This window comes from Symphalangus syndactylus, chromosome 17 (genome assembly GCF_028878055.3).
Source record: "Symphalangus syndactylus isolate Jambi chromosome 17, NHGRI_mSymSyn1-v2.1_pri, whole genome shotgun sequence".
In the NCBI taxonomy this organism is placed as follows: Eukaryota; Metazoa; Chordata; class Mammalia; order Primates; family Hylobatidae; genus Symphalangus; species Symphalangus syndactylus.
In genome coordinates, this window is record NC_072439.2 from 13,890,792 (window position 1) to 13,917,959 (window position 27,168).

At 55.1% G+C, this 27,168-nt stretch overlaps 3 protein-coding genes across 28 annotated transcripts in view; 2 read left to right on the forward strand and 1 right to left on the reverse strand.

Annotated features, from left to right (window-relative positions):
- The window catches only part of CREB3L3 (cAMP responsive element binding protein 3 like 3), a 49,070-nt gene extending 43,966 nt beyond the window's left edge, over positions 1–5,104 (forward strand). For 12 of the 13 annotated variants that reach the window (XM_063620771.1, XM_063620766.1, XM_063620767.1 and 9 more), the window contains 5 exons: positions 1,062–1,168; positions 2,534–2,602; positions 3,464–3,548; positions 3,756–3,852; positions 4,029–5,104. In XM_063620771.1, the coding sequence (XP_063476841.1) occupies positions 1,062–1,168; positions 2,534–2,602; positions 3,464–3,548; positions 3,756–3,852; positions 4,029–4,342 (672 nt within the window). In that variant the 3' untranslated portion in view covers positions 4,343–5,104. The remainder of the gene's footprint in view (positions 1–1,061; positions 1,169–2,533; positions 2,603–3,463; positions 3,549–3,755; positions 3,853–4,028) is intronic. The other variant, XM_063620770.1, reaches the window with a different exon arrangement.
- Positions 5,105–6,123: 1,019 nt separating this feature from the next.
- SIRT6 (sirtuin 6) lies at positions 6,124–14,731 on the reverse strand. 9 transcript variants are annotated; one of them, XM_055250480.2, is made up of 8 exons: positions 14,609–14,731; positions 12,924–13,051; positions 11,246–11,428; positions 9,174–9,233; positions 7,868–7,963; positions 7,706–7,786; positions 7,042–7,125; positions 6,124–6,959 (listed from the first exon to the last, which is right to left on the reverse strand). In XM_055250480.2, exons 1-8 carry the CDS (start codon positions 14,672–14,674, stop codon positions 6,911–6,913), a joined length of 747 nt encoding a protein of 248 aa, XP_055106455.1. In that variant the 5' UTR covers positions 14,675–14,731; the 3' UTR covers positions 6,124–6,910. The 9 variants fall into 9 exon arrangements, with proteins under 9 accessions (XP_055106455.1, XP_055106449.1, XP_063476898.1 ...); XM_055250474.2 differs by having other exon boundaries at positions 7,042–7,165; XM_063620828.1 differs by lacking the exon at positions 14,609–14,731 and adding an exon at positions 14,342–14,457 and having other exon boundaries at positions 7,042–7,165.
- Positions 14,732–14,852: 121 nt separating this feature from the next.
- The window catches only part of ANKRD24 (ankyrin repeat domain 24), a 41,661-nt gene continuing 29,345 nt past the window's right edge, over positions 14,853–27,168 (forward strand). For 3 of the 6 annotated variants that reach the window (XM_055250402.2, XM_055250404.2, XM_063620691.1), the window contains exons 1-2: positions 14,854–15,015; positions 18,560–18,631. In XM_055250402.2, the coding sequence (XP_055106377.1) occupies positions 14,992–15,015; positions 18,560–18,631 (96 nt within the window). In that variant the 5' untranslated portion in view covers positions 14,854–14,991. Of the gene's footprint in view, positions 15,016–16,364; positions 16,462–16,797; positions 16,882–18,559; positions 18,632–27,168 lie in introns of those variants that run through there. The other 3 variants (XM_063620690.1, XM_055250400.2, XM_055250406.2) reach the window with 2 other exon arrangements.

Sequence of the window (27,168 nt, forward strand, 5' to 3'; positions counted from 1 at the left end):
AAACACTCGCTGTCTCCAGGGAAAGGTGCTGTTTCCAGAGACGGCCACAAGGTGGCGGAGTGGTACCCATGCCCAAAGTCTGGTGGGCAGTTGCCCATTTTACAGTAGTGGGAGCTGGGAAAAGACCCTCAGAACCCAGGCACCTCCCAGAGACTCTGCGAGGGTTTGGGCAAAGGGTGGCTTCAAGTTATCAGGAAGCTGCCTCTGGGTCCTTGGCTCCGGGATGTCTCATATGGAAAGCAGATGAGGTGAAGTTGTGGGGTCCAGGTTAGGGGAAGTGGGGTCAGGACAGTGGGGACTGTCCCACTGTCCCCAAAGTGAAGACTTTAATTATTTTATTTTATTTTATTTTATTTATTTATTTATTTATTTATTTATTTATTTATTTATTTATTGAGTTGGAGTTTCGCTCTTGTTGCCCAGGCTGGAGTGCAGTGGCGTGATCTCGGCTCACTGCAACCTCTGCCTCCCGGGATCACGCCGTTCTCCTGCCTCAGCCTCCCAAGTAGCTGGGATTACAGGCGCCCGCCACCACGCCTGGCTAATTTTTGTATTTTTAGTAGAGACGGGGTTTCACCAAGTTGGCCAGGCTGGTCTTGAACTCCTGACCTCAGGTGATCTACCAGCCTTGGCTTCCCAAAGTGCTGGGATTACAGGTATGAGCCACCGCGCCTGGCCTATTTTTTTATTTTTTGAGATGGGAGTCTCACTGTGTCGTCCAGGCTGGAGTGCAGTGGCATGATTTTGGCTCACTGCAGCCTCCACCTCCCCGGTTCAAGCAATTCTCCTGCCTCAGCCTCCTGAGTAGCTGGGATTACAGGCATGCGCCACCACGCCTGGCTAATTTTTGTATTTTGTAATTATTGTAATTTTTGTAATTTCTGTATTTAGCGGAGATGGGGTTTCACCATGTTGGCCAGGCTGGTCTCGAATTCCTGACCTCAGGTGATACGCCTGCCTTGGCCTCCCAAAGTGCTGGGATTACAGGCGAGAGCTACTGCCCCCGGACTCCAAGTGGGGACTTTCTGGCCTGAAACCCTCCTCCCCATTTCACTTGGCAGTACGAGGAGCGAGTGCTGAAAAAAATCCGCCGGAAAATCCGGAACAAGCAGTCGGCCCAAGAAAGCAGGAAGAAGAAGAAGGAATATATCGATGGCCTGGAGACTCGGTGGGTAGTGCTGGATCCAGAGTCTACACTCAGGGAGGAAACTGAGGCCCAGAGAGAAGGAGATGTGGCTAAGGCCACACAGCTTAGGCTCTGACAACATTGGAGGTGATTCTCCTATCTGGGAGAGATCATGCTTCTTACTGACTGCAGGGATGGAAAGATGCCTAGAGATGGTGTAGGACAAGGGTTTGGGGGACCCTTTGCCCCCTAGAAGGTGTGCGGAGAAAGGACAAAGTGTGACCCATCCTATTCTGACCCTCTGCCTGAAGATAGACACTTCCCTCCTTTCTTTGTGTGTGGCAGGGTCTCCTTCTGTCACCCAGGCTGGAGTGCAGTGGTGCGATCTTGGCTCACTGCAACCTCCACCTCCCGGGTTCAAGCGATTCTCCTGCCTCAACCTCTCCAATAGCTGGGATTACAGGTGCGCGCCACCACGCCCAGCTACTTTTTTTTTGTATTTTTGGTAGAGATGGGGTTTCACTGTGTTGCCCAGGCTAATCTCAAACTCCTGAACTCAGGTGATCTGGCCGCCTCAGCCTACCAAAATGCTGAGATTACAGGTGTGAGCCACTGTGCCTGGTCTGTCCCCTTTCTTAAATGCAATCTGCTAAGTTCCTGATCATCTTTATCCGGGGTCATTCTCCCCACCACCCTAAGTCCTGAGTAATTGTATCCCATTTTACAGACACAAAAACTGAGATCAGAGAGTGAAGTGGCTCAAGGTCATGGGGAGGGGGAGAGTTGAAACTTGAATCTCCCAGGATGCCTGGTTGTCCTGATATTTCATCTTCTGGAAATGTCACTGTTTCAATCTAGGAGGCTCAGCTTTTTTTTTTTTTTTTTGAGACTGAGTTTCATTCTTGTTGCCCAGACTGGAGTGCAATGGTGCGATCTTGACTCACTGCAACCTCCACTTCCCGGGTTCAATCGATTCTCCTGCCTCAGCTTCCCAAGTAGCTGGGATTACAGGCGCCCAGCATCACACCTGGCTAATTTTGCATTTTTAGTAGAGGTGGGGGTTTCACCATGTTGGCCAGGCTGGTCTCGAACTCCTGACCTCAGGTGATCCGCCCACCATGCCCTCCCAAAGTCCTGGGATTAGAGGTGTGAACTACCGCGCCCGGCCAGGGGGCTCAGCTTTGAATGAAGCCCCCTCCATATAAATGCAGAAATGGGACCTAGGAACCAGGCAGATGTGGGTTCAAATCCCAGCCCTGTCTGACCTGCCAAGTAACTTTGGATGAATGACTTCCCTCTCTGGCCTTGGGTTCTCTTGGCTTGTAACGTGAGGCCTCTGGGGGGATGTCAGTGGGGCCCGCTGGTGACTGGCATACGCTGAATGTCGATGTGCCTTCCTCGTTTCAGGATGTCAGCTTGCACTGCTCAGAATCAGGAGCTACAGAGGAAAGTCTTGCATCTCGAGAAGCAAAACCTGTGAGTCTGGGTCCAGCTGGGGCAGAGGACAGGGGAAGCAGCCCCAGAGTCCCTTTGCAGGAAGGGCAGAGAGCCCATGTGATGGCAGAATGACATAGGGAATAAGAGTTTCACCTATGGGCCGCGCGCAGTGGCTCACAGCTGTAATCCCAGTACTTTGGGAGGCCGAGGCGGGTGGATCACCTGAGGTCAGGAGTTCAAATCTAGCCTGGCCAACATGGTGAAACCCCGTCTCTACTAAAAATACAAAAAAATTAGCCAGGCGTGGTGGCGGGCACCTGTAGTCCCAGCTACTTGAGGGGCTGAGGCAGGAGAATTGCTTGAACTCTAGAGGTGGAGGTTGCCGTGAGCCGAGATCGCACCACTGCACTCCAGCCTGGGCGACAGAGCAAGGCTCTGTCTCAAAAATAAATAAATAAGTCCTGGTGCGGTGGCTCACGCCTGTAATCCCAGCACTTTGGGAGGCTGAGGCGGGCGGATCACAAGGTCAGGAGATCGAGACCATCCTGGCTAACACGGTGAAACCCTGTCTCTACTAAAAATACAAAAAAATTAGCTCGGTGTGGTGGCGGGCGCCTGTAGTCCCAGCTACTCGGGAGGCTGAAGTAGGAGAATGGCGTGAACCCAGGAGGCGGAGCTTGCAGTGAGCCGTGATCGCGCCACTGCACTCCAGCCTGGGCGATGGAGCAAGACTCTGTCTCAAAATAAGTAAATAAATAAATAAATAAATAATAAAGAGCCGGAGGCCCTTAAAGAATGGATGGAATTTGGACTTTAGTGGGGCTGGGGGACCCCGGAAATGGACGAGAAGCAGGACCAAGGCCCTTTAGGGCTCAGCGGAGGCCTGCCTGTCTCTCTAAGGTCCCTCTTGGAGCAGCTGAAGAAACTCCAGGCCATTGTGGTGCAGTCCACCAGCAAGTCAGCCCAGACCGGCACCTGTGTCGCGGTGAGTCCTGGTGCCCCCGGGAAAGCCGGGGACCTAGGCTTCCGCAGAGGGGCCCATAGGGATGTCACAATGAGTCCAACCTCTCCTAGTGCCCCAGCTCAAGTATGATCCAGTCTGGTCTTTGGGGCCTCAGTTTCCCTGCCTGTGGGATGGAGGTGCTTGCAGGGGAGGGGAGGGAGGGGGTGACCCTCCTGCTGTCTCCACCAGGTCCTGTTGCTGTCCTTTGCCCTCATCATCCTCCCCTCCATCAGCCCTTTTGGCCCCAACAAAGCCGAGAGCTCTGGGGACTTTGCACCTGTGCGAGGTAGGGGATCCCCGCTTTTGAAACCCTTGGCTGGTCTCCCCAAGTCCCTGTCCTGGGCCTCTGGGGGAGGGGGAGAAGACCCCTGTGCCCCTGTTCCCTGAGGCTGGAGGCCAGGGAAGGGAGCATAGGACCCCACCTCCACCTTGTCCCCTGTGATGCCCCCCTTCCCCAATCAGTGTTCTCCAGAACTTTGCACAACGATGCTGCCTCCCGCGTGGCCCCTGATGCTGTGCCAGGCTCCGAGGCCCCAGGACCCCGACCCGAGGCTGATACAACCCGAGAACAGTCTCCAGGAAGCCCCGGGGCAGACTGGGGCTTCCGGGACACTGTGAACCTGACCAATTCGACGGAGGAGCTGGACAACGCCACCCTGGTCCTGAGGAATGCAACAGAGGGGCTGGGCCAGGTCGCCCTGCTGGACTGGGTGGCGCCTGGGCCGAGCACTGGCTCAGGACGTGCAGGGCTGGAGGCGGCGGGAGATGAGCTGTGAGCCCCACCAGGACTATGCCCCCAGGCCCCTCTGCCCAGGAGTGCCTTGGGGATGCTGCGCTCGACAGCGACCGAGCTGGGGATGGGACGTGAGGCCAAGACCCCAGCAGAGACGCCAGAATGGGGGAGGCACAGCTCATAGCCACACACCCAGGGCCTGACTGAGGCCCACGCAGGAACCGACACTCAGACACATGGCAAAGAGAGGGCCACAGGACCCAGGAAATACACACAGAGCCAGGAGCAGAAGCAAAGAGCAGACACACATACGGCCTGAAACACCCGGACAGACAGACACAGCCTGAAACAGACCCAGACAGACAGACAGACAGACACAGCCTGAAACAGACCCAGACAGACAGCCTGAAACAGACCCAGACAGACAGACCGACACAGCCTGAAGCCGACCCAGACAGACACGCCCTGAAACAGACCCAGACAGACCGACAGACATGCCCTGAAACAGACCCAGACAGACAGACTGATGCAGCCTGAAACAGACCCAGACAGAGAGACAGGCAGACATAGCCTGAAACAGACCCGGACAGACAGACGCACGCACACAACAGATGCCCAGCAACTCCCCGCCCAGGGACCCCTCCAGGCCTCCCTCGCACACTGGGAGGAGGAAGCCGCAGAGACTGCAGGGAGCCTGGTCCCGGAGCCCCGGGTGCGCCCTGGTCTTTGGAGCAGCCACGGCCCACAATCACCCCCCTTTTCTAAGACTGCCTAATCCGAAATAAAGTATTTTGACAGAACCTTGTTTTGGTGTGGAGGCGGAGTCTGGGGCTCCTCGACTCCCCCCAAGGAGGGGCTGGGCCAGCCTGGGATGGGAGAGTGAGGTGTGGCCTCCACACCCCCGCCAGATGCCCGCGCTGGAGCCGCGGAAGGAGAGGCGCCGGGCACGACTTCAGCACCTTGGAGAGCGGCGGCGGGCGGAGTGCGGAGAGGCAGGCGTGGCGCTTCCAAGGTGTCCCCTCCGGGTTTTTGGGCGGCCCACCCTGCTCGTTTTGCGGGTGAGGACACCGAGGCGTCGGAAGTGGAGGGACTGCCCAAGGTCACAGCTGGGGAGGGTGGAACCCGGCTGCTCCTGCGCTCTTCTGTGGGGTCGCCCCCACTGCGGGCTGTGCGCACCTGCCCGGGTGCCAACGCAAAATCGCGCCCAAAGCACAGGTGGGGGCTCATAGCCTGGGGGCAAATGTTAAACAACAATAAAAAGCATGTGCATAAGTGTATAACTATAAACTGAGTGCTCAGAAAATGCCAGCTGCCTTATTGGCTTCATCATCAGAAAACTGGCCTGATCCCTCCAGAGGTGGGGTCAGGGGAGAGGCGAGCCCTTGTTCCTCGGCCCCCAGGCTTGAGGGGCCGGGATTGCAACGGAGCCCAGCCAGGTGGTCCAGGGAGGAGGGGACCACGACCTCCTGACCCAGGGGGGCGAGTACCTGCCACAAATTGGGAATTTAAACACTCACTGGGCACAGTGGCTCATGCCCATAAGTCCAGCACTTTGGGAGGCCGAGGTGGCCTGACTGCTTAAGCCCAGGAGTTTGAGACCAGCCTGGGTCACATAGTGAGACCCCTGTCTCTACGAAAAATGCAAACAATTAGCTGGGTGTGGTGGCACACACCTATAATCCCAGCTACTCGGGAGGCTGAGGCAGGAGAATCACTTGAACCTAGGAGGCTGAGGCTGCAGTGAGCTGAGATCACGCCACTGCATTCCAGCCTTGGTGACAGAGTGAGACTCTGGCTCAATAAAATAAAATAAACACACTGAGATGCAAGAAGGAAATTGTTTTTATTGCATTAAGGACTTTCCCAGAAGCCTGGTGGACCCACGTCTCCCTCCAGCCCCAAAGGCAGTGCAAGCCTCTACTGCTCCCCCACTTCAAGGTGGGTCTCCTCTTCTGCAGGGCCCATGGAGGAGGGGTAGGGTGGGGTGTGGGGGGCCCAGAGGGGAGGCCCTGGGGACAGAGGGAGTTCACTCCTGTTTAAGCTGGAGACCGGGAGGGCCCAGCCTCACCTCTGGACAACACAGCAAGTCAGAGGCTGGGGTGTGGCAGGGGCTCAGCTGTCAGCTCTGGGGTGTGGCTTCTTCCCGGAACCGCACCAGAGGCCCCTGGAGCCCAGGAGGGACCACGGAGGGTAGGTGCAACCCCTGGCCTGGAGCACAGCTCTCAGAGCCCTGAGGCTCCCGGGGACAGAAACAAGTAACAAAGTGAGACCACAAGAGAAAAAGAATCCACAGTTTCTACAAAAAACCCCGCCCTCCCCAAGCACCCTGGTCAGCTGGGGACTGCCTCGGCCTTCACCCTTTTGGGGGGTCTGTCGGGGGCAGGGCTGGTGGGCCGCTCCCGTTTGGGGCTGGCGGGTTCTGAGCCGTTGTGCTGGGCGCAGGGCTCCTGCTTGGGGCCGGCGGGGATAGAGCCGTTGATCCGCGTGGATGATTCCTCCTTGGGCTCCAGCTTGGGGGTGGGTGGGCGGGGCAGGGGTGGCAGCGCCCTCTCCAGCACACGGGGGCCGTCCCAGGCGGGGATCTCCAGCCCCAGGTGCTTCATGAGCCGGGTCATGACCTCGTCAACGTAGCCATGGATGCGGAGGTCAGCATGGCGGTCCTGCCAGGGGGCGGGATGGGTCAGGCGTGGGGCGCAGAGGGTGAGTGGTGGCCCTGGGCAGGGCGGGGGTTCAGACACCTACGTGCTTGGTGCGCTGCAGGTTGACGATGACCAGGCGGCCTCCCCGGCGCTTGGTAGCCAGCGGCAGGTTCCCGCTGGGTCGGATCTGCAGCGACGTGCCCAGCGTGATGGACAGGTCGGCGTTCCTGGGGCCGGGGAGCGTGGGCTGAGCGTGATGCCCTGCTCCTGCCAACATCCAGAGCCAGCCCTGGGGGCCGGTTCACACCTAGGCCATCTGTGCTCACCGGGGCAGTCAAGGCCAGCCCCACTCCCAAGTCAGCCTTGGGGATCCCACCCCGCCCTCCTCTGCTGTCCGTTAGCAGGGTCAATGATCTGGGCGGGCCCCTAGACACTTCTGGGGAGTATCACAGTGTGGTAAGAGCTTGGACGCCTAGGATGGGACCCTGGCTCAGTCACCTCCCGGCTGGGCAGCACTGGATAGAGGAGACACCTGGCCAAAGCCTTGGTTTCCTTGTGCAGCACCCACCCAGAGCCATGAGGTGACGAGTGTGAGTGAGTGTGTGTGTGTGTGTGTGTGTGTGCAGCCCCTGGCCTGGCCCACCTCCTCCAGGAAGCCTCCCCTGACTGCCTCTGAGCCGGAGCCCTATCCCATGCTGGAGCTGGCTGTGTTTCTGCCATCATCCCGCCCCGCCTCACCATGGACTCCCTGGGTGGGGGGGTCAGACCTGCTGGCCTCATCGGCGAGTGCCAGTTCCCGGTCGGGCAGGGAGTCCTCCCAGTCTAGGATGGTGTCCCTCAGCTCTCCCCTGCAATGAGGAAGCTGAGGAGAGTCCGCAGGGGCCTCACAGTCTCCCCTGGAGCCCAGGACATGGGTGGGGGTGGCTCACCTGCAGGCCCGCAGCCCCCTTGCCTTAGCCACGGTGCAGAGCCGGCCCGTGGCCTTCAGGCCCATGGTGCCCACGACTGTGTCCCGGACGTATTGCCTGTGTCAGGGAGGAAGGGGGAGGATGGGGCAAGGTCAGCCCCCATGGGTGACTCTCGAACTGTTTCTAAGGCGACGTTCTCCCAGGGAGGTGGGGGGTGGACAGGTGACCAGAACTAGCACCCAGCGACACGGAACGAGGAGCCTTCCACGAATAACAGGCTGGGATGCTGCTCAGTGCCCGGAGCACAGAAAACAAAGCAGGAAACTGTCGCAGACGAAGGGGCTCAAGAGACGAGACCCTGCATGGGATCCTGGACCAGGAGAAACAGGAACAATTGGAGCATGTGGGCGACAGGCCGAGTCTGGATTCGGGATTAGAGAAGGTGATGTCCACTTTACTTTTCCTGACTTTAATCGTTATACTGTGCCCGGCGCGGTGGCTCACGCCTGTCATCCCAGCACTTTGGGAGGCTGAGGCCGGCGATCACGAGGTCAGGAGTTCGACACCAGCCTGGCCAATATGGTGAAACCCCGTCTCTACTAAAAATACAAAAATTAGCCGGGTGTGGTGGCGGGCGCCTGTAGTCCCAGCAACTCGGGAGGCTGAGACAGAAGAATTGCCTGAACCCGGGAGGCGGAGGTTGCAGTGAGCTGAGATTGCCCCACTGCACTCCAGCCTGGGCGACAGAGCGAGACTCTGTCTCAAAAAAAAGGAGAAACACAGAGATAAGAAGGCCCTTGTGGCTGTAGGCCCAGGACCACCAAGGGTGGCTGGCTGCCAGCAGCAGCCAGGAAAAGGCAGGAAAAACCCTCCCCTACAGGTTGCAGAGGGGCATGGCCCTGCAGACACCTGGATTTTGGACTTCTGGTCCCCAGAACTGTGAGATCACAAATTTCTATTGTTCTAAGCTGCTCATCTGCGGCAGGTTGCTACAGCAGTGCCAGGACACGGATGTACCCCCACCCAGGAGGGAGACATGGCCCACCCAAATCCCTCCAGAAGGGAGACATACTCCTCATATCCCTCCAGGAGGGAGACATGCCCCTCAGATCCCCCCAGGAGGGAGGCTTGACCCTCAGATCCCCCCAGGAGGGCCACACCCCAGTCTCCCCACACCCTCTGGGTCTCTGGGACAACAGATTCGACCCCCAACCCCCTCTGGCAGAGCCCGCCCTGAGGGAGGGATGGCAGCTGCATGGCTCACACCGTGCACCTGCATGGGGGCAGCCTGGCAGAGCCCCCGCCCCTGCACCCAGGTGGCACTCACGTCTTACACTTGGCACATTCTTCCACGAACATGTTCCCGTGAAGCTCTGCCAGTTTGTCCCTGTGGGAGGAGAAGAAAGAGGCTTGATGGTGGGAAGGGCTCCCTGGATGCCCAGGCTTTGGGGCTGGTGCTAAGCCCCTCTCCTCCAGGAAGGCTTCCCGGACTCCTCTCCCAAAACATTGATCAACTCCTTCTTTCTGGCTCTTCTAGCTCCTGGCTCCACCATTCATCTGCTGTGCATCTCTGGGCAAGTGGCCCAATGTCTCTGAGCCCAAGGAATCATTAACCCCTGAGGCTGAACCCACCTGAGATAATGGGAAGCCCTTTCTGCTCACAAAATGCCCGTCCCCCTCCGAGAGCATGTGGGAACCTCTTGATGTCACCGGGTCAGAAGCACAGGAATTTGAATTCCCAGTTTATCATGGAAGAAACCGAGACAATGAGTGGCCCTGAAGCATGAGATCCAATCCCAGCTTTGTTTTAGTTATTTATTGATTTTGAGACAGAGTTTTGCTCTTCTTGCCCAGGTTGGAGTGCAATGGTGCAATCTCAGCTCACCGAAACCTCAGTGGCACAATCTCGGCTCACTGCAACCTCCGCCTCCGGGGTTCAAGTGATTCTCCTGCCTCAGCCTCCTGAGCAGCTGGGACTACAGGCGTGTGCTACCACGCCCAGCTAACTTTTTGTATTTTTAGTAGAGACGGGGTTTCACCGTGTTAGCCAGGATGGTCTCAATCTCCTGACCTTGTGATCCGCCCGCCTCGGCTTCCCAAAGTGCTGGGATTACAGGCGTGAGCCACCCTGCCCAGCCTAATTTTTCTATTTTTAGTAGAGGCGGGGTTTCACCATGTGGCCAGGATGGTCTCGATATCCTGACCTCATGATCTGCCCGCCTTGGCCTCCCATAGTGCTGAGATTCCAGGCATAAGTCACCACACCTGGCCCTCCTTTGCTTTTTTTTTTTTTTTTTTTTTCCCGAGACAGAGTCTTGCTCTGTCGCCCAAGCTGGGGAGTGCAGTGGCGCCATCTCGGCTCACTGCAACCTCTGCCTCCCGGGTTCAAGCGATTCTCCTGACTCAGCCTCCCGAGTAGCTGGGATTACAGCATGCGCCACCACACCCAGCTAATTTTTGTATTCTTAGTAGAGATGAGGTTTCACCATGTCGGCCAGGCTGGTCTCGAACTCTTGACCTCGTGATCTGCCCGCCTCGGCCTCCCAAAGTGCTGGGATTACAGATGTGAGCCACCATGCCCAGCCCCTCCTTTGCTTTTATAAGCAGAGAAAAATCTCTTCCTCACCCCTCACCCCTCACCCCTGGCTGCTGAGCTCCTCATCTCAACAACTGACCTGGCTGTCATTGGTTGCCCCAGGGGCGAGACCTGGCAAAGAGGGGCAGGGGAGGGCCACACTTCTATTAGGAAATCAGCCTGCCGCAGAGCACAGGTTCACTTCAGTGTCAGACACGTTTAGTGTCAGATTAATAAAGATGGATATTAAAAACACAACAGGCCAGGCATGGTGGCTCGCATCTGTAATCCCAGCACTTTGGGAGGCTGAGGCGGGCAGATCACCTGAGGTCAGGAGTTCAAGACCAGCCTGGCCAACATGGAGAAACCCCGTCTCTACTAAAAATACAAAATTAGCTGGGCGTGATGACGCATGCCTGTAATCCCAGCTACTCGGGAGGCTGAGGCAGGAGAATCGCTTGAACCCGGGAGGCTGAGCCGAGATCACACCATTGCACTCCAGCCTGGGCAACAAGAGCGAAACTCGGTCTCAAAAACAACAACCACCACCACCACCACAACAACAACAACAAAAGCTGCAACTTCTAGACCCTGACAGCTCTCCTCCCCTTAGCCCCATCCCGAGGGAAATTCTGCCTCTGGCCCCGGCGGGGACGGCTCTGAGCCATGGGACTCAGAAATTTCCACACACTGGGCCAAGAAAGATCCAGAGAACTCAGGGCTAGAATCTTATAGAACCAGGAAAAGGGGACTCTCCCCCTAAAAACGCAAACACAGTTTGTGGGGCCCCAAGGGCTTTCTTGGGGGCGGGGCCAGGGTGTTACCTGGGGAAGCCTGAGCGCACATGGAGCCCGTCCACGTTCTGGCTGACCAGGAAGCGGAGGAGGCCCACGCGCTCCAGCTGCACCAGCGCCATGTGGGTCTGGGTGGGCCGCGCGCTCTCAAAGGTGGTGTCGAACTTGGGGGCCAGACCTCGCTCCTCCATGGTCCAGACTCCGTGGGGACCCCTGAAGGTGGCAGGCCGGGAGAGATGGACGGGGAAAGGGGAACAGAAAAAGAGACAGAGGGAGAATCAGAGAGGTATAGAGAGAAAGTTGGAGAGAGAGAAAATCAGGAGACAGAGAGAGACAGGGAGACAGAGAGAGGGAATCAGAAACAGAAATAGAGGGTGAGTTGGAAGAACAGGGAGAGGGGGATAGAACAAGACACAGACAGAGAGATAAAGAGTTAAAGACAAAGAAAGCAAGTCAGAGACAGAATTGGAGAGAGACAGAGAGAGGGAGAGGCAGAGAGAGAGAGATGAATTCACACGAAGGCAAAAATGACATTCTATTCAACCAACACTGCTGCTGCAATGAGCCCGGACAATGATCACATGGACCCAAGCCCTGCCCTCCAGAAGCCCTTGATCTTGGGGGAGACAGGTGGACACAGATCCTCTGGCCCCAAGAGTCAAGCCTGGACCAGAAGAGGTACCTGGGCCTGGGGAAGCCCAGTGGAGGTGGGGGCCCTGGGGCACGTGGAAGGGCTTCCTGGAGGAGGCTAAGCAGTTTCTTGAAGGGTGAGAGGGAAGATCAGACAGAAGGGGTAAATGAAGGCCTGGGTGCTGGGAAGAGCCCATGAGTTTAGGAGAAAATGCAAGTGTTTTGGGGGCTGCAGCAGGAGCAGGAGGGGCTGAAGCTGGAGAGGTGATTCAGGGCTGGGGCAGGAAGGGCTTCAGCTTCCAGCACAAGGTATTCAGAACTCTACACTGCTTGGCAATGGGGAGCCACAGCAGGTTACGGAAGAGGAGAAGGAGGAGAAATTCACGCCTTAGCTTTTTTGTTTTTTTGAGATGGAGTCTGGCTCTGTTGCCCAGGCTGGAGTACAATGGCACGATCTTGGCTAACTGCAACCTCTGCCTCCCGGGTTCAAGTGATTCTCCCACCTCGGCCTCCCAAGTAGCCGGGATTACAGCTGCCTGCCACCACACCTGGCTACACTTGCAAATATGAAAGACTATATTTCCCAGCATCCCTTGCAGCCAGGTGTGATCAGGTGACTGTGTTCTGGCCAATGGGGTGAGTGGAATGCTGGCTGTGACAAGGGACACATTTTTTGTTTTGTTTTTTTTGTTTGATTTTAGACGGAGCCTCACTCTGTCGCCCAGGCTGGAGTGCAGTGGTGCGATCTCGGCTCACTGCCTCCACCTCCCAGGTTCAAGCGATTCTCCTGCCTCAGCCTCCCAAGTAGCTGGGACTACAGATGTGTGCCACCACAACTGGCTACTTTTTGTATTTTTAGTAGAGACGGGGATTCACCATATTGGCCAGGCTGGTCTGGAATTCCTGACCTTGTGATCCACCATGCCCAGCCAAGGGACACATCTTAAAGGGAGTACCCAGGATACATCCAGGAGGAAAGCAGATGGATGGGTTCTAATTCCCAGATGTGTGTGGCTCGCAGGGAAGCCCCTGGCAGCCTGGTGGGCCTTGCCTCGACTTCCCCTGCACACTCACACACCTGAAGTCAGGGATGCCAGAGGCAGTGCTGATGCCGGCACCCGTGTGGAACACCACATTGGAAGACTGCCAGACCAGCCTCGCCAGTTCCCACACCTTCCGCTCCAGCTCCTCCGGAGGGTCGAAGATCTGTGGGGGGAGAGAGCAGATGGAGGGGTCAAAACAGTTCCCCCAAGTGGCAAGGCCATACACAAGCCACAGACTGAGCTGTCCCTGTCTTGCCTAAGGGAGGAAAATGGATTGGAAAAGGCAGCTTGTCCTCATGCCCCTCCTCTGCCTACAACCTTCCATGGCTCCCATCTGCCTTGTCAAAGCCCTAGCCCACCAGGCCCTGCACTACCTCCCCTGCCCCCTCCCTGCCCTCTTCTCCTCCCTCTCCCCGCCTCACTCTACTCCAGCCACACAGGTCTCCTCCCTGTTCCTCCAACACACCAGGCACAGTCCCGCCTCAGGGCCACACCCTTTAATGCCCTTCCCCCAGACACCTACATGGCTCCCTCCCTCACCTCCTGTAACTTGTGGCTCAGATGTCACTTTAGTGACAGTGATGCCTCCCTTGGCCACCTGGTTTCCATGCAACCCCTAGTCAGTCTCCCTTTCTAGAAAGAGGGGCTTTTAATCTGTGTTGCTCCTGGCTGTGGCCTTAGTACCTAGAAAGTGCCTGACCCACAGTAAGTGCTCCGTAAATGTTGGTGGAATAAAGTGACTAACAGGCCGGGTGTGGTGGATCACGCCTATAATCCCAGCACTTTGGGAAGCCAAGGTGGGTGGATCACTTAAGGTCAAGAGTTCGAGACCAGACTGGCCAACATGGTGAAACCCCGCCTCTACTAAAAATACAAAAATTAGCCAGGCGTGGTGGCGGGCACCTGTAATCTCATCTACTCTACTCGGGAGGCTGAGGCAGGAGAATCGCTTGAACCCAGGAGGCGGAGGTTGCAGTGAGCCAAGATCGCGCCACTACACTCCAGCCTGGGCGACAGAGAAACTCGTCTCAAAAATAATAATAATCGTAATAAAATAAAGTGACCCAGAGCAGAGTGAAGAGTGGGGCTTCTGGACGGGCGCACACCATGGGCGCTCCTTAAATGCATGAGTCAGAATGCATGGGCCAGCCTTATGGAATGGGGCCATCTTCACCTCGTTTGCAGAAAGTTTGGAGTTGGAGACCCAGAAGGGAAGTGACTTCCCCAAAGTCCCACAGTGCGCGGAGGGGGCAGCCAATCCCTCCACTTCCCCTCTGAGTGGCTGGAGGGATCTTTCTGGCACATTCTGTCCAGGCCCCTCGCCAGGGCAAAACCCTTCCCCATCACCCTCAGGATAAAATGCCAACTCCCCAGCCTGGCATTTGAGCCCCGTCCGGGCCCGGCTCTGGAAACCTCCCAGGCCTAATCGTTCTCCAGGTGTGTTTATTCCCACCTCCCTGCCTTTGCGCTTGTCGTCCCCTCCTCCTGGAACTACATCCCCTCTCTCCCCGATCAGCCCCGACAGGGTGGCCACAGAGTTGGGCGTGTTCGCGTCCCCGGGCGCGCAGGGGCGTCACTTCCCGCCCCTTCCTCACTGGGAAGTCCCTCCCATTGTCTAGCTTCAGTGCCTCCTGATATTCCCACAATGCCCCCCTGCCGTCCGGCCGCTCCCAGCCCGCGGCCCTGGGGCGCGATGCTCGGGACCCTCGGACGCGCTCACCTCGGGGAGGCCGCACTTGCCCTTGTCCGCGTACGGCGACAGCCCCGCCGCGTAATTCACCGACATCCTCGACTCCCCAACGGGAACAATAAAGTTTCCCTTGTTGAGGCCGCTTCCGCCGGAAGCGGGGCGGGGCGGGGCGGGGAAGAAGGAGGAACCGCGTTCCCGTCAGGCGCACCCGGCCTCCCACGGCAAGGCGCATGCGCCTTGTGCTGACGCCGCAGGCGACATGTTATCTGCTGTCAGAAGGAAGCCTGCCTCTTTGCGTGCGGGTGTTTGCGGGGCTTGGGAAGGGGCTGCCCGATGACCTGGGCGGGAAATTGGGGCGGCCGCCTACGTGAGAGTTCTCCAGTCACCTCTAAAATGAGGGACACAGGCTATCCATGGCCCCACAACCCCTTTTACGGGTTAGTAAATTCCATAGGGACAGAGCTGGACAGCAGAGACCCCAGTCCAAGGGTTTTGAATGCCACTCAGAGTTATCTGAATATCTCTTGTGTGTGTGTGTGTGTGTGTGTGTGTGTGTGTGTGTGTGTGTGTGTGACGGAGCCTCGCTCTGTTGCCCAGGCCGGAGTGCAGTGGCGCAATCTCGGTTCACTGCAACCTCCGCCTCTTGGGTTCAAGCGATTCTCCTGCCTCAGCCTCCCTAGTAGCTGGGATTACAGGCGCCCACTACCACACCCAGCAAATTTTTGTATTTTTTAGTAGAGACGGGGTTTCTCCATGTTGGTCGGGCTGGTCCCGAACTCCTGACATCAGGTGATCTGCCGGCCTCGGCCTCCCAAAGTGCTGGGATTACAGACGTGAGCCACTGCGTCCGGCCAAGTTATCTGAGTATCATCCAACTGGAGGTTCTCCATTCTGCAGGACAGGTCCTGCTCAAGGTCAATGGGGCTGGTGGCCTGGAGGACTCATTTAAGAATCATGTGTTGAGTACCTACTTTGTATTGGGCACACTGGAGAACAAAGGTGGTACCATCTATGTCCTGGTGGCTGGGGGTGGACACAAACATGTGACCAGGTAATGGTGACATGGTGTGGTTGGGGTGCAATGGGTGACGCAGAGGGCACAGGGCAGTGAGGGGGCTCACAGGAGGCACCTGACCTAGGCTTGGGGCATCCGGGAGGGCTTCCTGGAGGAGAGGATGTTGCAGCAAAGATCTAAAGAGTACATGAGCCAGGCGCGGTGGCTGACGCCCGTAATCCCAGCACTTTGGGAGGCTGAGGCAGGCGGATCACCTGAGATTGGGAGTTCGAGACCACTCTGACCAACACGGAGAAAACTCGTCTCTACTAAAAATACAAAATTAGCTGGGTGTGGTGGCCTGTAATCCCAGCTGCTGAGGAGGCTGAGGCAGGAGAATTGCTTGAACCCAGGAGGCGGAGGTTGCAGTGAGCCGGAGATCATGCCATCGCACTCCAGCCTGGGCAACAAGCACGAAACTCCGTCTCAAAACAAATAAATAAATAAATAAAGAGTGCATGAGTCAGGTAGAGCTGGTTGGGGGTGACATGAAGTACAGAAAGAATGTTCCTGGTGGGGGGAAGAGAAAGTGCAAAGGCTGAGAAGAGAGGAAGAGCATGGCTCCTTCCAGAAACTGAAATCAGTCCAGTGATGATAGGGAAGATCGTGGGTGTCTTCCCGCCAGAGCCAGTTGGCCAACAGGCAGTCCGCTGCCAGCCTGTCTCCTCCCTCGGCTCATCCCCGGCCCCCTGGGGCGGCCCCCCCGCTCAGAGCCGATCAGGTGTCAGAGTGGAGCGGCTGGAGCTGCTCGTGGCCCAGCTGGGAGTGGGTAACCGGAGCCGGCAGTGGGCACTGTGGCCGGGAGCTCGGGGCACTGGAGCTGCAGGAGGTAGGGGAGGAAGGAGGTGGGAGAGGCCCAGGATGGAGGATCCCGTTATGGCCCCAGGCCCCTGAGCCCTTGTATGTGGGAGAAAGAAGCCGTGCTGGGTCCCAGCCAGGCTGCGGAGCTACCCAGGTACCCTGACACACACATGCATTCGTTCACCCACGCACTTCCCACTTGCCGGCCTGTGCCCTGCCTAGCTTCCTCCAAGGCGGGTGCTCAACATCCCACCCGGCCATCAGGCCCTTCTTATTTACCATCACCTCTTCCAGCAAGCAGCTCCCTAAATTTAGCAGGCGTTTCTCCCTCCCCCAAGCCCACGGATTGTCTTCTCCCAAGCAGCCTGTGAACTCCTCTGTTGGGTGTCTTATTACCCCCTGCTTTGGGTGTGATTGAATCCTCCAGTCAGAGACAGAAGAAAAAAGGGTAGGTAGGGAGTGAATGGGTACTCGTGGAGGGGTAAATGAATGGATGGGTGGGTGGATGGATGGGGGGCGAATAGATGGATTGGCGATTTGGTGGATGGATGGGTAGATGTATGGATGGATGGGTGGATTGATGATTGGGTGGATGGATGAATGGGTGGGTGACTGGGCAAATGGATGGAGGGATGGATAAGTGGATGGATGGATGGATGGATGGATGGATGGATGGATGGGTGGATGAATGGATGGACTGGTGGGTGGGTGGATGAATGGATTGGTGGTTGGGTGGATGGATGGAGGGATGGATAAGTGGATGGATGAGTGGATGAGTGGATGGGTGGGGGGGTGGATGGGTGGGTGATTGGGTGGGCAGATGGATGGATGGATGCTTAGGCAGATGGATGGATGGGTGGTTGGGTGGACGGATGAAGGGATGGATAAATGGATGGATGGGTGGATGAGTGGATGGATGAATGGTGGGAGTTGGTAGGTGTTTGGGTGGGTGGATGGATGTGTGGGTGGATGGATGTGTGGGTGAAGCCTGATTAAAGGGTGATGAACCATGAGAACATGAATTGGGTGGGTGAGTTTGTGGGTGGTGGCCGGTGGGTGGGTATACAGTGCTTAGGTGGGAGGATGGATGGCCAGGTGAGTGCATAGGTGGTAAATGCGTGGAAGGGTGGCTTGGAGAATTCACGAATAGGTAAGTGGACAGGTAGAGGCCATCCCAACCCCTACTCCCTGGTCAGAAGCAAATACAGATTCTCCATCACAGAAATCCCTTTCACACACAGGGCCTCACAGTCACACCCCTCAAAAAACAAACACACCCCCTCGAGATAGGCCTGCCTGACCTCCATGCCTGCACATGCGGAATGTAGAACAGGCCCAGGTGGACAGAAGTGCATGCGTGCACAGGCCCCACACTCATGTCACACACATGCATGCAGCCATCACCTCAGACCTCCACCCACTATGGGTGAATTGCTGTCACATGGAGGTTCCCTCTGACTATGTAGCAAACATGCCTCTGTGCTGAGAGCCCTCAGCCTGGCTTCAGTTCCCAGAAAGCCCCTGACTGTTGAAAAGGACAGAATCAGCCCAGACCCTCCCAGCCCACGGAGCCAGGGGTGAGGCAGAGGAAGAGACCCAGCCAGGATAGGCGGGAACCCAATTTGGGGAGCTAGATCTCTGCTTGGGAACGAGAGGCAAAGCTGATCAGAGCAAGGGATTTTGGAGTTGGGCTTTGAAGGATGAGTAGGAGTTCAGAGAAGAAAAAAGAAACCATTCTAGGCAGAAATAACTGCACAGATAAAAGTTAGCAGACCAGAAAAGGCTTGATCTGTTTGGACGACAGGAGACACAAGTGAGATGCATTTATTGAGCCCCTCATGTTTGGCCAGGCTTTCTGTAGGGACCATACTGAAAACTGACCATGAGTTGGTCAAGAAAGGATCATTTCTGTCATTGTATAGATGAGGGAAGTAAAACAGAGAGGGCAAGTAACCTGCCAAAGGACACACAGCAGGTAGGAGATAGAGCAGGTCTGTGTCTTGCTCTAGGGGCCAGGACTAGTCAGGAAGGAGGAAGTGGTCCTTTTGAAGAGGGAGAGGTAATGGACCCTGCCGCCCACCAGGACTGGCGTCCCTCACCTTACCCCCACCCTTGCCCTTCCTCAGGTGGCCTGGGGAGAGGAGAAACGCAGGACACCAACCATGAAGACTCTCAGGGCGCGATTTAAGAAGACAGAGGTGAGTGTGAGGCCCTAGGTGCCCGATACACCCCTGCAACTTCAGCCTTCTGTCTCCTGGGGCTTGGCTGAAGATCCACCCTTTCATTCCAGTACCCACCTCTTCTCCTTTCCTCTCTGCTGCCGTCTAGCGTCCTGACCTCACCACTGCTCCCCGTACAAGCTTTCCAGCCCAGGCCTTTGCCCAGGCCCTAGTCCGCTCCCCATGGAATACCTTCTCGCCGCATTGCCACCTATCAGACCCTCCTCATTCCTCACAATTTGGCCCCAGTACCACCTCCCCGTCCAATCTCTGCTCTCCCCAGCCACAGTGACCCCTTGCTTTTCCAAGGACCCATTTTCCTGAGGACCCTGATCTTTTGCTTTGGAGTGTGTGTACTCAGCTCATATTTACATAGCAGGCGCTGTGCCAGGCACAGGGGAATCAGCCAGAGAATAGGGCAGGCAAAAATCCTTGCCCTCGTGGAGCCGACCACTGAGTACGGGAGATGAACACGAAACAAGATAAATAAGTGACAATGTGTATTTTGTGTCGCGAAGACAGACAAAGCAGGAAAAGGGAATTGAAGCATCCAGGGCAGGGGAGGTGGCTGCAGTTTTAGAGAGGGTGGCCAGGGAAGGCTTCCCAGGGAAGGTGATATTAGAGCAAAGATTAGAAAGGGAAGGGGAGGGCTAGGCATGGTGACTCATGCCTGTAATCCCAGCACTTTAGGAGGCCGAGGCAGGCAGATCACTTGAGGTCAGGAGTTCGAGATGAGCCTGGCCAACATGGTGAAACTTTGTCTCTACTAAAAATACAAAAATTAGCTGGGCACGGTGGCGGGCACCTGTAATCTCAGCTACTTGGGAGGCTGAGGCAGGAGAATTGCTTGAACCTGGGAGGTGGAGGTTGCAGTGAGCTGAGATTGTGCCATTGCACTGCAGCCTGGGCAACAGAGTGAGGCTCCATCTCAAAAAAGAAAAAAAAGAAAAAGAAAGGAAAGGGGAGTGGGGAGAGAGTTTGCAGGAATTGCATTCCAAGTGGCTGGAACAGCCAGTGCAAAGGCCCTGAGGTAGATCCAGCTGTCGTCTCTTGTATCCATGTCTTCAGCTATGAACTCCTAGAAAGACATGCTTCTTCCTCTCAGCCCCCCGAGTCCCTGTGGTGGTCAATTCAGGGCACAGATGGGGAGGATGAAAGTGACTGTGCAGGGGGGTGGGCTGTAATTGTTCAAGGGTCAACTATAATCGAGGAATTGATTCCACGTGGGAAGAAAAATTTTAGGCAATCAGCCTTCCTGAGCACCTCTTTGTGCCTGGCCTGGGTGGGCAAGCTTGACTTGGGGCCTTTAGTTTTCCTATCACGGGATGCAACCTCCCCATCCGGTGTGGCCTGGAGAAATCAGGGAGTCTGCCTGGAGGAGTTGGCGCTGGAGCAGAGCCTGGAAGAATAGGGAGGATTTAGAGGTGTGAAGGCAGGCACGTGAGGAGCGGGGCACGGACCTGCGTGGGTAAAGATTCGGAGGCTGGGCCAGGTCTGCTTGATTCACAGGCATAACAGGCAGGTTCTCTTGGCGGGAGCAGAGAGTGCGAGTGCGTGGGAGCTCAGGATCTTTGAAAGCCATTTTTGAAAAGCCGAAAAGAGAGGCCGGTGGAACAAGCCTGGGTTCCACTTTTTATCTTACTTTATTTTTGAGACAGAGCTTCCCTCTTGTCGCCCAGGCTGGAGGCAGTGGCTCGATCTCGGCTCACTGCAACCTCCACCTCCTGGGTTCAAGTAATTCTCTTGCCTCAGCCTCCCGAGTAGCTGGGATTACAGGCGTGCACCACCACGCCTGGCTAATTTTGTATTTTTTTAGTAGAGGCAGGAGTTCACCATGTTGGCCAGGCCGGTCTTGAACTCCTGACATCAGGTGATCCACCCGCCTTGGCCTCCCAAAGTGCTGGGATTACAGGCGTGAGCCACCACACTTGGTCCAATTTTTTTTTTTTTTTTTTTTGAGACAGAGTCTCTTTCTGTCACCCAGGCTGGAGTGCAGTGGTGCTATCTCAATCGACTGCAGCCTCCAACTCCTGGGCTCAAACGATCCTCCTGCCTCAGCCTCCCAAAGTGCAGAGACTACAGGTGTGCACCACCACGCTGAGCTAATTTTTATTTTTTGTAGAGATGGGGTCTAGCTGTATTGCCCAGGCTGGTCTTAAACTCCTGGCCTCAAGCGATCCTCCTACCTCCCACCCAAAGTGATGGGATTACAGGCGTGAGCCACTGCGCCCAGCCAAGCCTGGGATAGAATCAGGTGGCTCTGAGTTCAAATCCTTCCTCTGTCCCTGGTGTCCTGGGTGACTCTGGGGATGTCATGACCCCTCTGTGGCTTCCTTCAGTTGTTTGGCTCATTTGATTTGATTTGATTTCATTTATTTTTGAGATAGAGTCTCACTCTGTTGCTGAGGCTGGAGTGCAGTGGCACGATCTCTGCTCACTGCAACTTCTGCCTCCTGGGTTCAAACAATTCTCCTGCCTCAGCCTCCCAAATAGCTGGGACTACAGGCGCCTGCTACTATGGCTGGCTAAATTTTTTGTATTTTTAGTAGAGACGGGGTTTCACTATGTTGTTCAGGCTGGTCTCAGGCTCCCGACCTCAGGTGATTCACCGGCCTCGGCCTCCCAAAGTGCTGGAATTACAGGTGTGAGCCACTGCACCCAGCCCATTTTATTTTATTTTAAAACTAATTATTAATTATCACGTTCCCATTCATTTCACTATTCATTTTACTTTTATTTAAAACACTTTAATTTAATAACATTGAATTCACTTTATTTTATTTTTTAAGTTTTTCTTTCCTCCTTTTTTTTTGAAGGAGTCTCACTCTGTTGCTCAGGCTGGAGTGCGGTGTTGTGATCTTGGCTCACTGCAACCTCCGCCTCCTGGGTTCAAGCGATTCTTTTCTTATGCCACAGCCTCCCGAGTAGGTGGGACTACAGGTGCGCACTACTACGCCCAGCAAATCTTTTGTATTTTTAGTAGAGACGGGGTTTCACCATGTTGTCCAGGCTGGTCTCAAACTCCTGGGCTCAAGAGATCCTCCTGCCTCAGCCTTCCAGTAGCTGGGACTACAGATGTGCAATACTGTGGCCGGCTTATTTATTTTCATTTTTGTTGATTTTTGAGCACTATAAAGAACATAAGATGTGCTTTGCAGGTGTCAGCTCATTTAATCCTCACCACCATGTTATGAGGCAGGAGCTTTTATTAGCTTCATTTTATAGATGAGGGAGGGAAGCCCAGAGAGGTTAAGACACCTGCTCAAGGTCACACAGCTAGGAAGTGAGACACAAGTCTTCCCCCAGGGCTGTGTTACTATGAACATGATTGGCCTGGAGGTGGGAGGGGAGTGCATTGATTGAAAAGAGAACGGGTGGAGACAGACAGTGGGAGAGAAAAAGGTGAAAAACGGCCCATTAACTGCCTACAAAATGTGGCAATGGGTGAGCTTCATTCACTGTGGAGTGATACTAAAATTTTTCTTCCCACGTGGAATCAATTCCTCGATTATAGTTGACCCTTGAACAATTACAGCCCACCCCCCTGCACAGTCAAAAATCCATGTATAGGCCGGGCGCAGTGGCTCATGCCTGTAATCCCAGCACTTTGGGAGGCCGAGGTGGGTGGATCACAAGGTCAGGAGATCCAGGCCATCCTGGTTAACACGGTGAAACCCCGTCTCTACTAAAAATACAAAAAATCAGCCGGGCGTGGTGGTGGGCACCCGTAATCCCAGCTACTCGGGAGGCTGAGGCATGAACCTGGGAGGTGGAGCTTGCAGTGAGCCGAGCTGGCACCACTGCACTCCAGCCTGGGCAACAGAGCGAGACTCCGTCTCAAAAAAAAAAAAAAAAAAAAAATCTGGCTCGGCATGGTGGTTCACGTCTGTAATCCCAGCACTTTGCGAGGCAGAGGCGGGCAGATCACCTGAGGTCAGGAGTTCGAGACCAGCCTGGCCAACATGGTGAAACCCCCTCTCTACTAAAAATGCAAACAGTAGCTAGTCAGCCGGGTGTGGTGGTGGGCACCTGTAATCCCAGCTACTCAGGAGGCTGAGGAAGGAGAATCTCTTGAACCCAGGAGGCAGAAGTTGCAGTGAGCCGAAATCACGCCATTGCACGATTGCCCAGCCTGGGCGACAGAGCGAGACTCCGTCTCAAAAAACAAACAAAAAATCCATCTATAAGTGGACCTGGGCATTCAAACCCGTATTGTTCAGGGGTCAACTCCCAAATGCTTTTTTTCCCCAAGCATTCCTCAGAAGTAGTAGCCACTGGTAAACCAAGCCGTATGATTGCTTAATTTCCAAAGCATAGTTATATTTAATATTTAAATCAATCTTTCAAGAAGTGTGGGCGGCTAAAAAAGAGATGCCTCATTCGGGACGTGGGTGTGTTTTGATATGTTTGCAGTGGGAGGGGTTGGGACAAAGTCAAAATTGGACAGGACAGGATAGGTGTTAAAACCTGAGACGGGCGTGAGGGCCTCTGAGGGTGTCTGGAGCTAGAGGGGCCTGAGGTCGGCCCACGGCCTGGGCTGGAGCTGTTGCAGCAGATGGGAGGCCTGGCTGTTGGTGGGAAGCTGCAGGGCCTCCATCCTCCCCTCCTGGAGCACCTCCCCATCCATCCCTCCACCTGCCCTGCTCCAGTTTCGCATCAGGCGGCCGGAGTCAAGTTCAGCTTTTGTTCAGCAGCCCCAAGGGAAGAAAGCAAACACCCGTGACTGCAGGGGCCCGGCCTCCTCCTGTCCCTGGGACCTTGTGTTCCGTGTCTTCTAGCCACTGCTACCCCTCGCCTCCTCTCCTTAGGGCTCTCTCCGTGCCTTTCCTGGTCTCTAACACCGGCTTTTTGTTTCTTTTTTTTTTTTTTTTTTTTTTCAGACGGAGTCTCGCTCTGTCACCCAGGCTGGAGTGCAGTGGCGCGATCTCGGCTCACTGCAAGCTCCGCCTCCCGGGTTCACGCCATTCTCCTGCCTCAGCCTCTCCGAGTAGCTGGGACTACAGGCGCCCGCCACCACGCCCGGCTAATTTTTTGTGTTTTTAGTAGAGACGGGGTTTCGCCGTGGTCTCGATCTCCTGACCTCGTGATCCGCCCGCCTCGGCCTCCCAAAGTGCTGGGATTATAAGCGTGAGCCACCGCGCCCGGCCTTAATTTTTTTTTTTTTTGTATTTTTAATAGAGATGGGGTTTCGCCATGTTGGCCAGGCTGGTCTCAAACTACTGACCTCCAGTGATCCATCCGCCTCGGCCTCCCAAAGTGCTGGGATTACAGGCGAGAGCCACTGTGCCCGGCCAACACCGTTTCTTTCTTCGGGGTCCCAACAGTTGGCCTTGCTTACTCTGATCCCCCTCGGGCTGTCCGTGGGCCTCAGTGTTTCCGTCCATAAAATGGTAGTTACCTGGAGCTGTTCACCTGGGGCCTCACTGAACTCCTGCCTTTATTTTAGGTTTCAGCAAAATCTCCCAAGTGGGAAGATTGGGGTTTCTAGAGATTCACAGACTCCATACATCAATGCTTCCTGGAAAGTCCTCTTTCTCTTTCTTTTTTCTTTTGATATTTTTATTTTTTACTTAAGTATGCATTTTTTTTTTTTCAACGTGGTCTTACCACGTTGCCCAGGCTGGTCTTGAACTCCTGGCCTCAAGCGATCCTCCTGCCTTAGCCTCCCAAAGTGCTGGGATTACAGGCATTAGCCACCACGCCTGGCCAGGCCTCATATTTTCATTTTTCCCTGAGCCCTGCAAAACCTATAGCTGGTTCTGCATGGAATACAGCAGTGACTACGACAGACAAAAAAACCACTGCCCGTAAGGAGGCGACATTCTTAGGGAGAGATCAAGAGGAAACAAGCTGGGCGCGGTGGCTCCCGCCTGTAATCCCAGCACTTTAGGAGATCAAGATGGGAGGATCGCTTGAGCCCAGGAGTTCGAGACCAGCCTGGGCAACATAGCAAGACCCCGTCTCTTCAAAAAAATTCAGAAATTAGTTGGGTATGGTGGTGTGTGCCTGTGGTCTCCAGTTACTCAGGAGGCTGCGGTAGGAGGACCACTTGAGCCCAGGAGGTCGAGGCTACAGTGAACGGTGATTGCACCACTGCACTCCAGCCTGGGTGACAGAGCAAGACCCTGTCCCAAAATAAATAAATAAATAAAAATAAAAAATAAGAGTAAACAGAATATTTTTTAAAAGGTATGTAGTATCTTAGGCAGTGATAAGAGGCCCGGCGCGGTGACTCACGCCTGTAATCCCAGCACTTTGGGAGACCGAGGTGGGTGGATCACTTGAAGTCAGGAATTTGAGACCAGCCTGGCCAACATAGCAAAACCCTGTATCTACTAAAAATACAAAAATTAGCCAGGCGTGGTGGCGGGCACCTGTAATCCCAGCTACTCAGGAGTCTAAGGCAGGAGAATCGCTTGAATCTGGGAGGCAGGTGTTGCAGTGAGCCGAGATCCCTCCACTGCTCTCCAGCCTGGGCGATAGAGTGAGACTCCATCAAAAAAAAAAAAAAAAAAAAAAAAAAAGAAAAAGAAGGAAAAAAGCAATGAAGGAAAAATATAGCTTAAGAAAGGGGTGTCAGAGAAGGGCTCTTGGAAGAGGCGTCTCCAAGAGTGGACAGCAGTAAAGAAAGCAGCCATGTGAGCGGTGGGGCAGGTGCTCCATGCAGAAGGAGCTGCAGAGGCCAAGGCTCGGAGGTGGGACCCAGCTGTTTGAAGGACAAGAAGGAGACTGCTATGGGAGCATGGGTTGCACCAAGGGAAATGTAAACGGAGATGATGGCAGGTGCCGTGGCTCATGACTGTAATCGCAGCACTTTGGGAGGCTGAGGCGAGCAGATCATCTGAGGTCAGGAGTTCAAGACCAGCCTGGTCAACATGGTGAAACCCCGTCTCTACTAAAAATACAAAAATTAGCCAGGCGTGGTGGCGGGTGCCTGTAATCCCAGATACTTGGGAGACTGAGGCATGAGAATCGCTTGCAGCCGGGAGGTGGAGTTTTCAGTAAGCAGAGATCACGCCACTGCACTCCAGCCTGGGTGACAGAGCGAGACTCCATCTAAAGAAAGAGAGGGAGGGAGGGAGGGAGAGAGAGAGAGAGAGAGAGAGAAAGAGAAAGAAAAGGAAAGAAAAGAAAAGAAAAGAAAAGAGAAAAGGGAAAAGGAAAAGAAAAGAAGGTAAAACTCCATGAAGTCAGGGGTCAGGGACCGGCAGAGAGGGGCTGCCCAGAGAAGCGTTGGCAAATGTTTTCTTAAAAGGCCAGAGAGTAAATATTTTTGGTTTGTCGTGCAGACCAGCCTCAGCTCTGCCATTGCAGCCTGAGAATAGCCTTTGACTATCTACACTTTTTTTTTCATACCCTGCATGTGGCATCCAATCATCTATAAATGAATGGGCAGGGCTTGGCCCCAATAAAACTTTATTTATGGACACGGAAATGTGAATTGTTCTGTTTTGTTTTGTTTTGTTTTGTTTTGAGATGGAGTCTGGCTCTGTCACCCAGGCTGGAGTGCTCTCAGGTTACTGCAACCTCAGCCTCCCATGTTCAAGCGATTCTCCTGCCTCATCCTCCTGAGTAGCTGGGATTACAGGTGTGCACCACCATGCCCGGCTAATTTTTGTATTGTTAGTAGAGACAGGGTTGCACCATGTTGGCCAGGCTGGTCTTAAACTCCTGACTTCAGGCGATCAGCCCACCTTGGCCTCCCAAAGTGCTGGGATTGTAGGCGTGAGCCACCGCGCCCAGCCAGAAATGTGAATTTCATATCATTTTTCACGTGTCAGGAAGGATGATTCTTATTTTGCTTTTCCCTCCCCCCCAACAACTCACACACGTGTAAATACCATTCTCTACGGAAACAAGCAGTGGGCAGGATCTGGGCTGCTGTGAGCAGTTTGCATTTTAAGCTGAGTGAGGTCTCTGGAGGCTTTTGTGCAGGAGAGATGAGATCTGATGCAGGGTTTAGGAAGCTGCCTCTGGCTGCTGGGGGAGAAGGGACAAGGCGACAAGGTCAGAGGCTGGAGACCAGGAAGGATGCATCCCAGAGGCAGAACGTGCAGTGATGGGGCTAGACTACGGTGGTGGCCGTGGAAGGGGTGAGAAGGGGCAGAACAGGACACAGTGTGCAGCCAGTGGGCTTGGCCAGTGGACTGAGTGTGGGCAAGAGAGAGGTGTCAGGGTGACACCAGGGCTTGGAGGAAGCCTGGAGGGCTGACGGTATCCATGGTACACCTCAGTGGGCTCCGAGGGGCATTTGCTCTGATTGATTGATTTTTTTCAGACGGAGTCTCGCTCTGTCTCCCAGACTGGAGTGCAGTGGTGCAATCTCGGTGTGAGCCACCTCACCCAGCCTTTTTTTTTTTTTTTTTTTTGAGGGAGTCTCACTCTGTCACCCAGGTTGGAGTGCAATGGCACGACTTTGGCTCACTGCAAGCTCCGCCTCCCAGGTGCACATCATTCTCCTACCTCAGTCTCCGGAGTAGCTGGGGCTACAGGCGCCCACCACCACGCCCAGCTAA

Excerpts from the sequence above, each read along its gene's own strand:
- SIRT6 (XM_055250474.2), bottom strand. The coding sequence starts at position 14,674 with ATGTCGGTGAATTACGCGGCGGGGCTGTCGCCGTACGCGGACAAGGGC. Across the intron at positions 11,429-12,923 it reads TCTGGCATCCCTGACTTCAG|GGGTCCCCACGGAGTCTGGA; the intron begins GTGTGTGAGTGT and ends TGCCACCTTCAG. Across the intron at positions 7,787-7,867 it reads AGGGGGCTGCGGGCCTGCAG|GGGAGAGCTGAGGGACACCA; the intron begins GTGAGCCACCCC and ends TCCTCATTGCAG.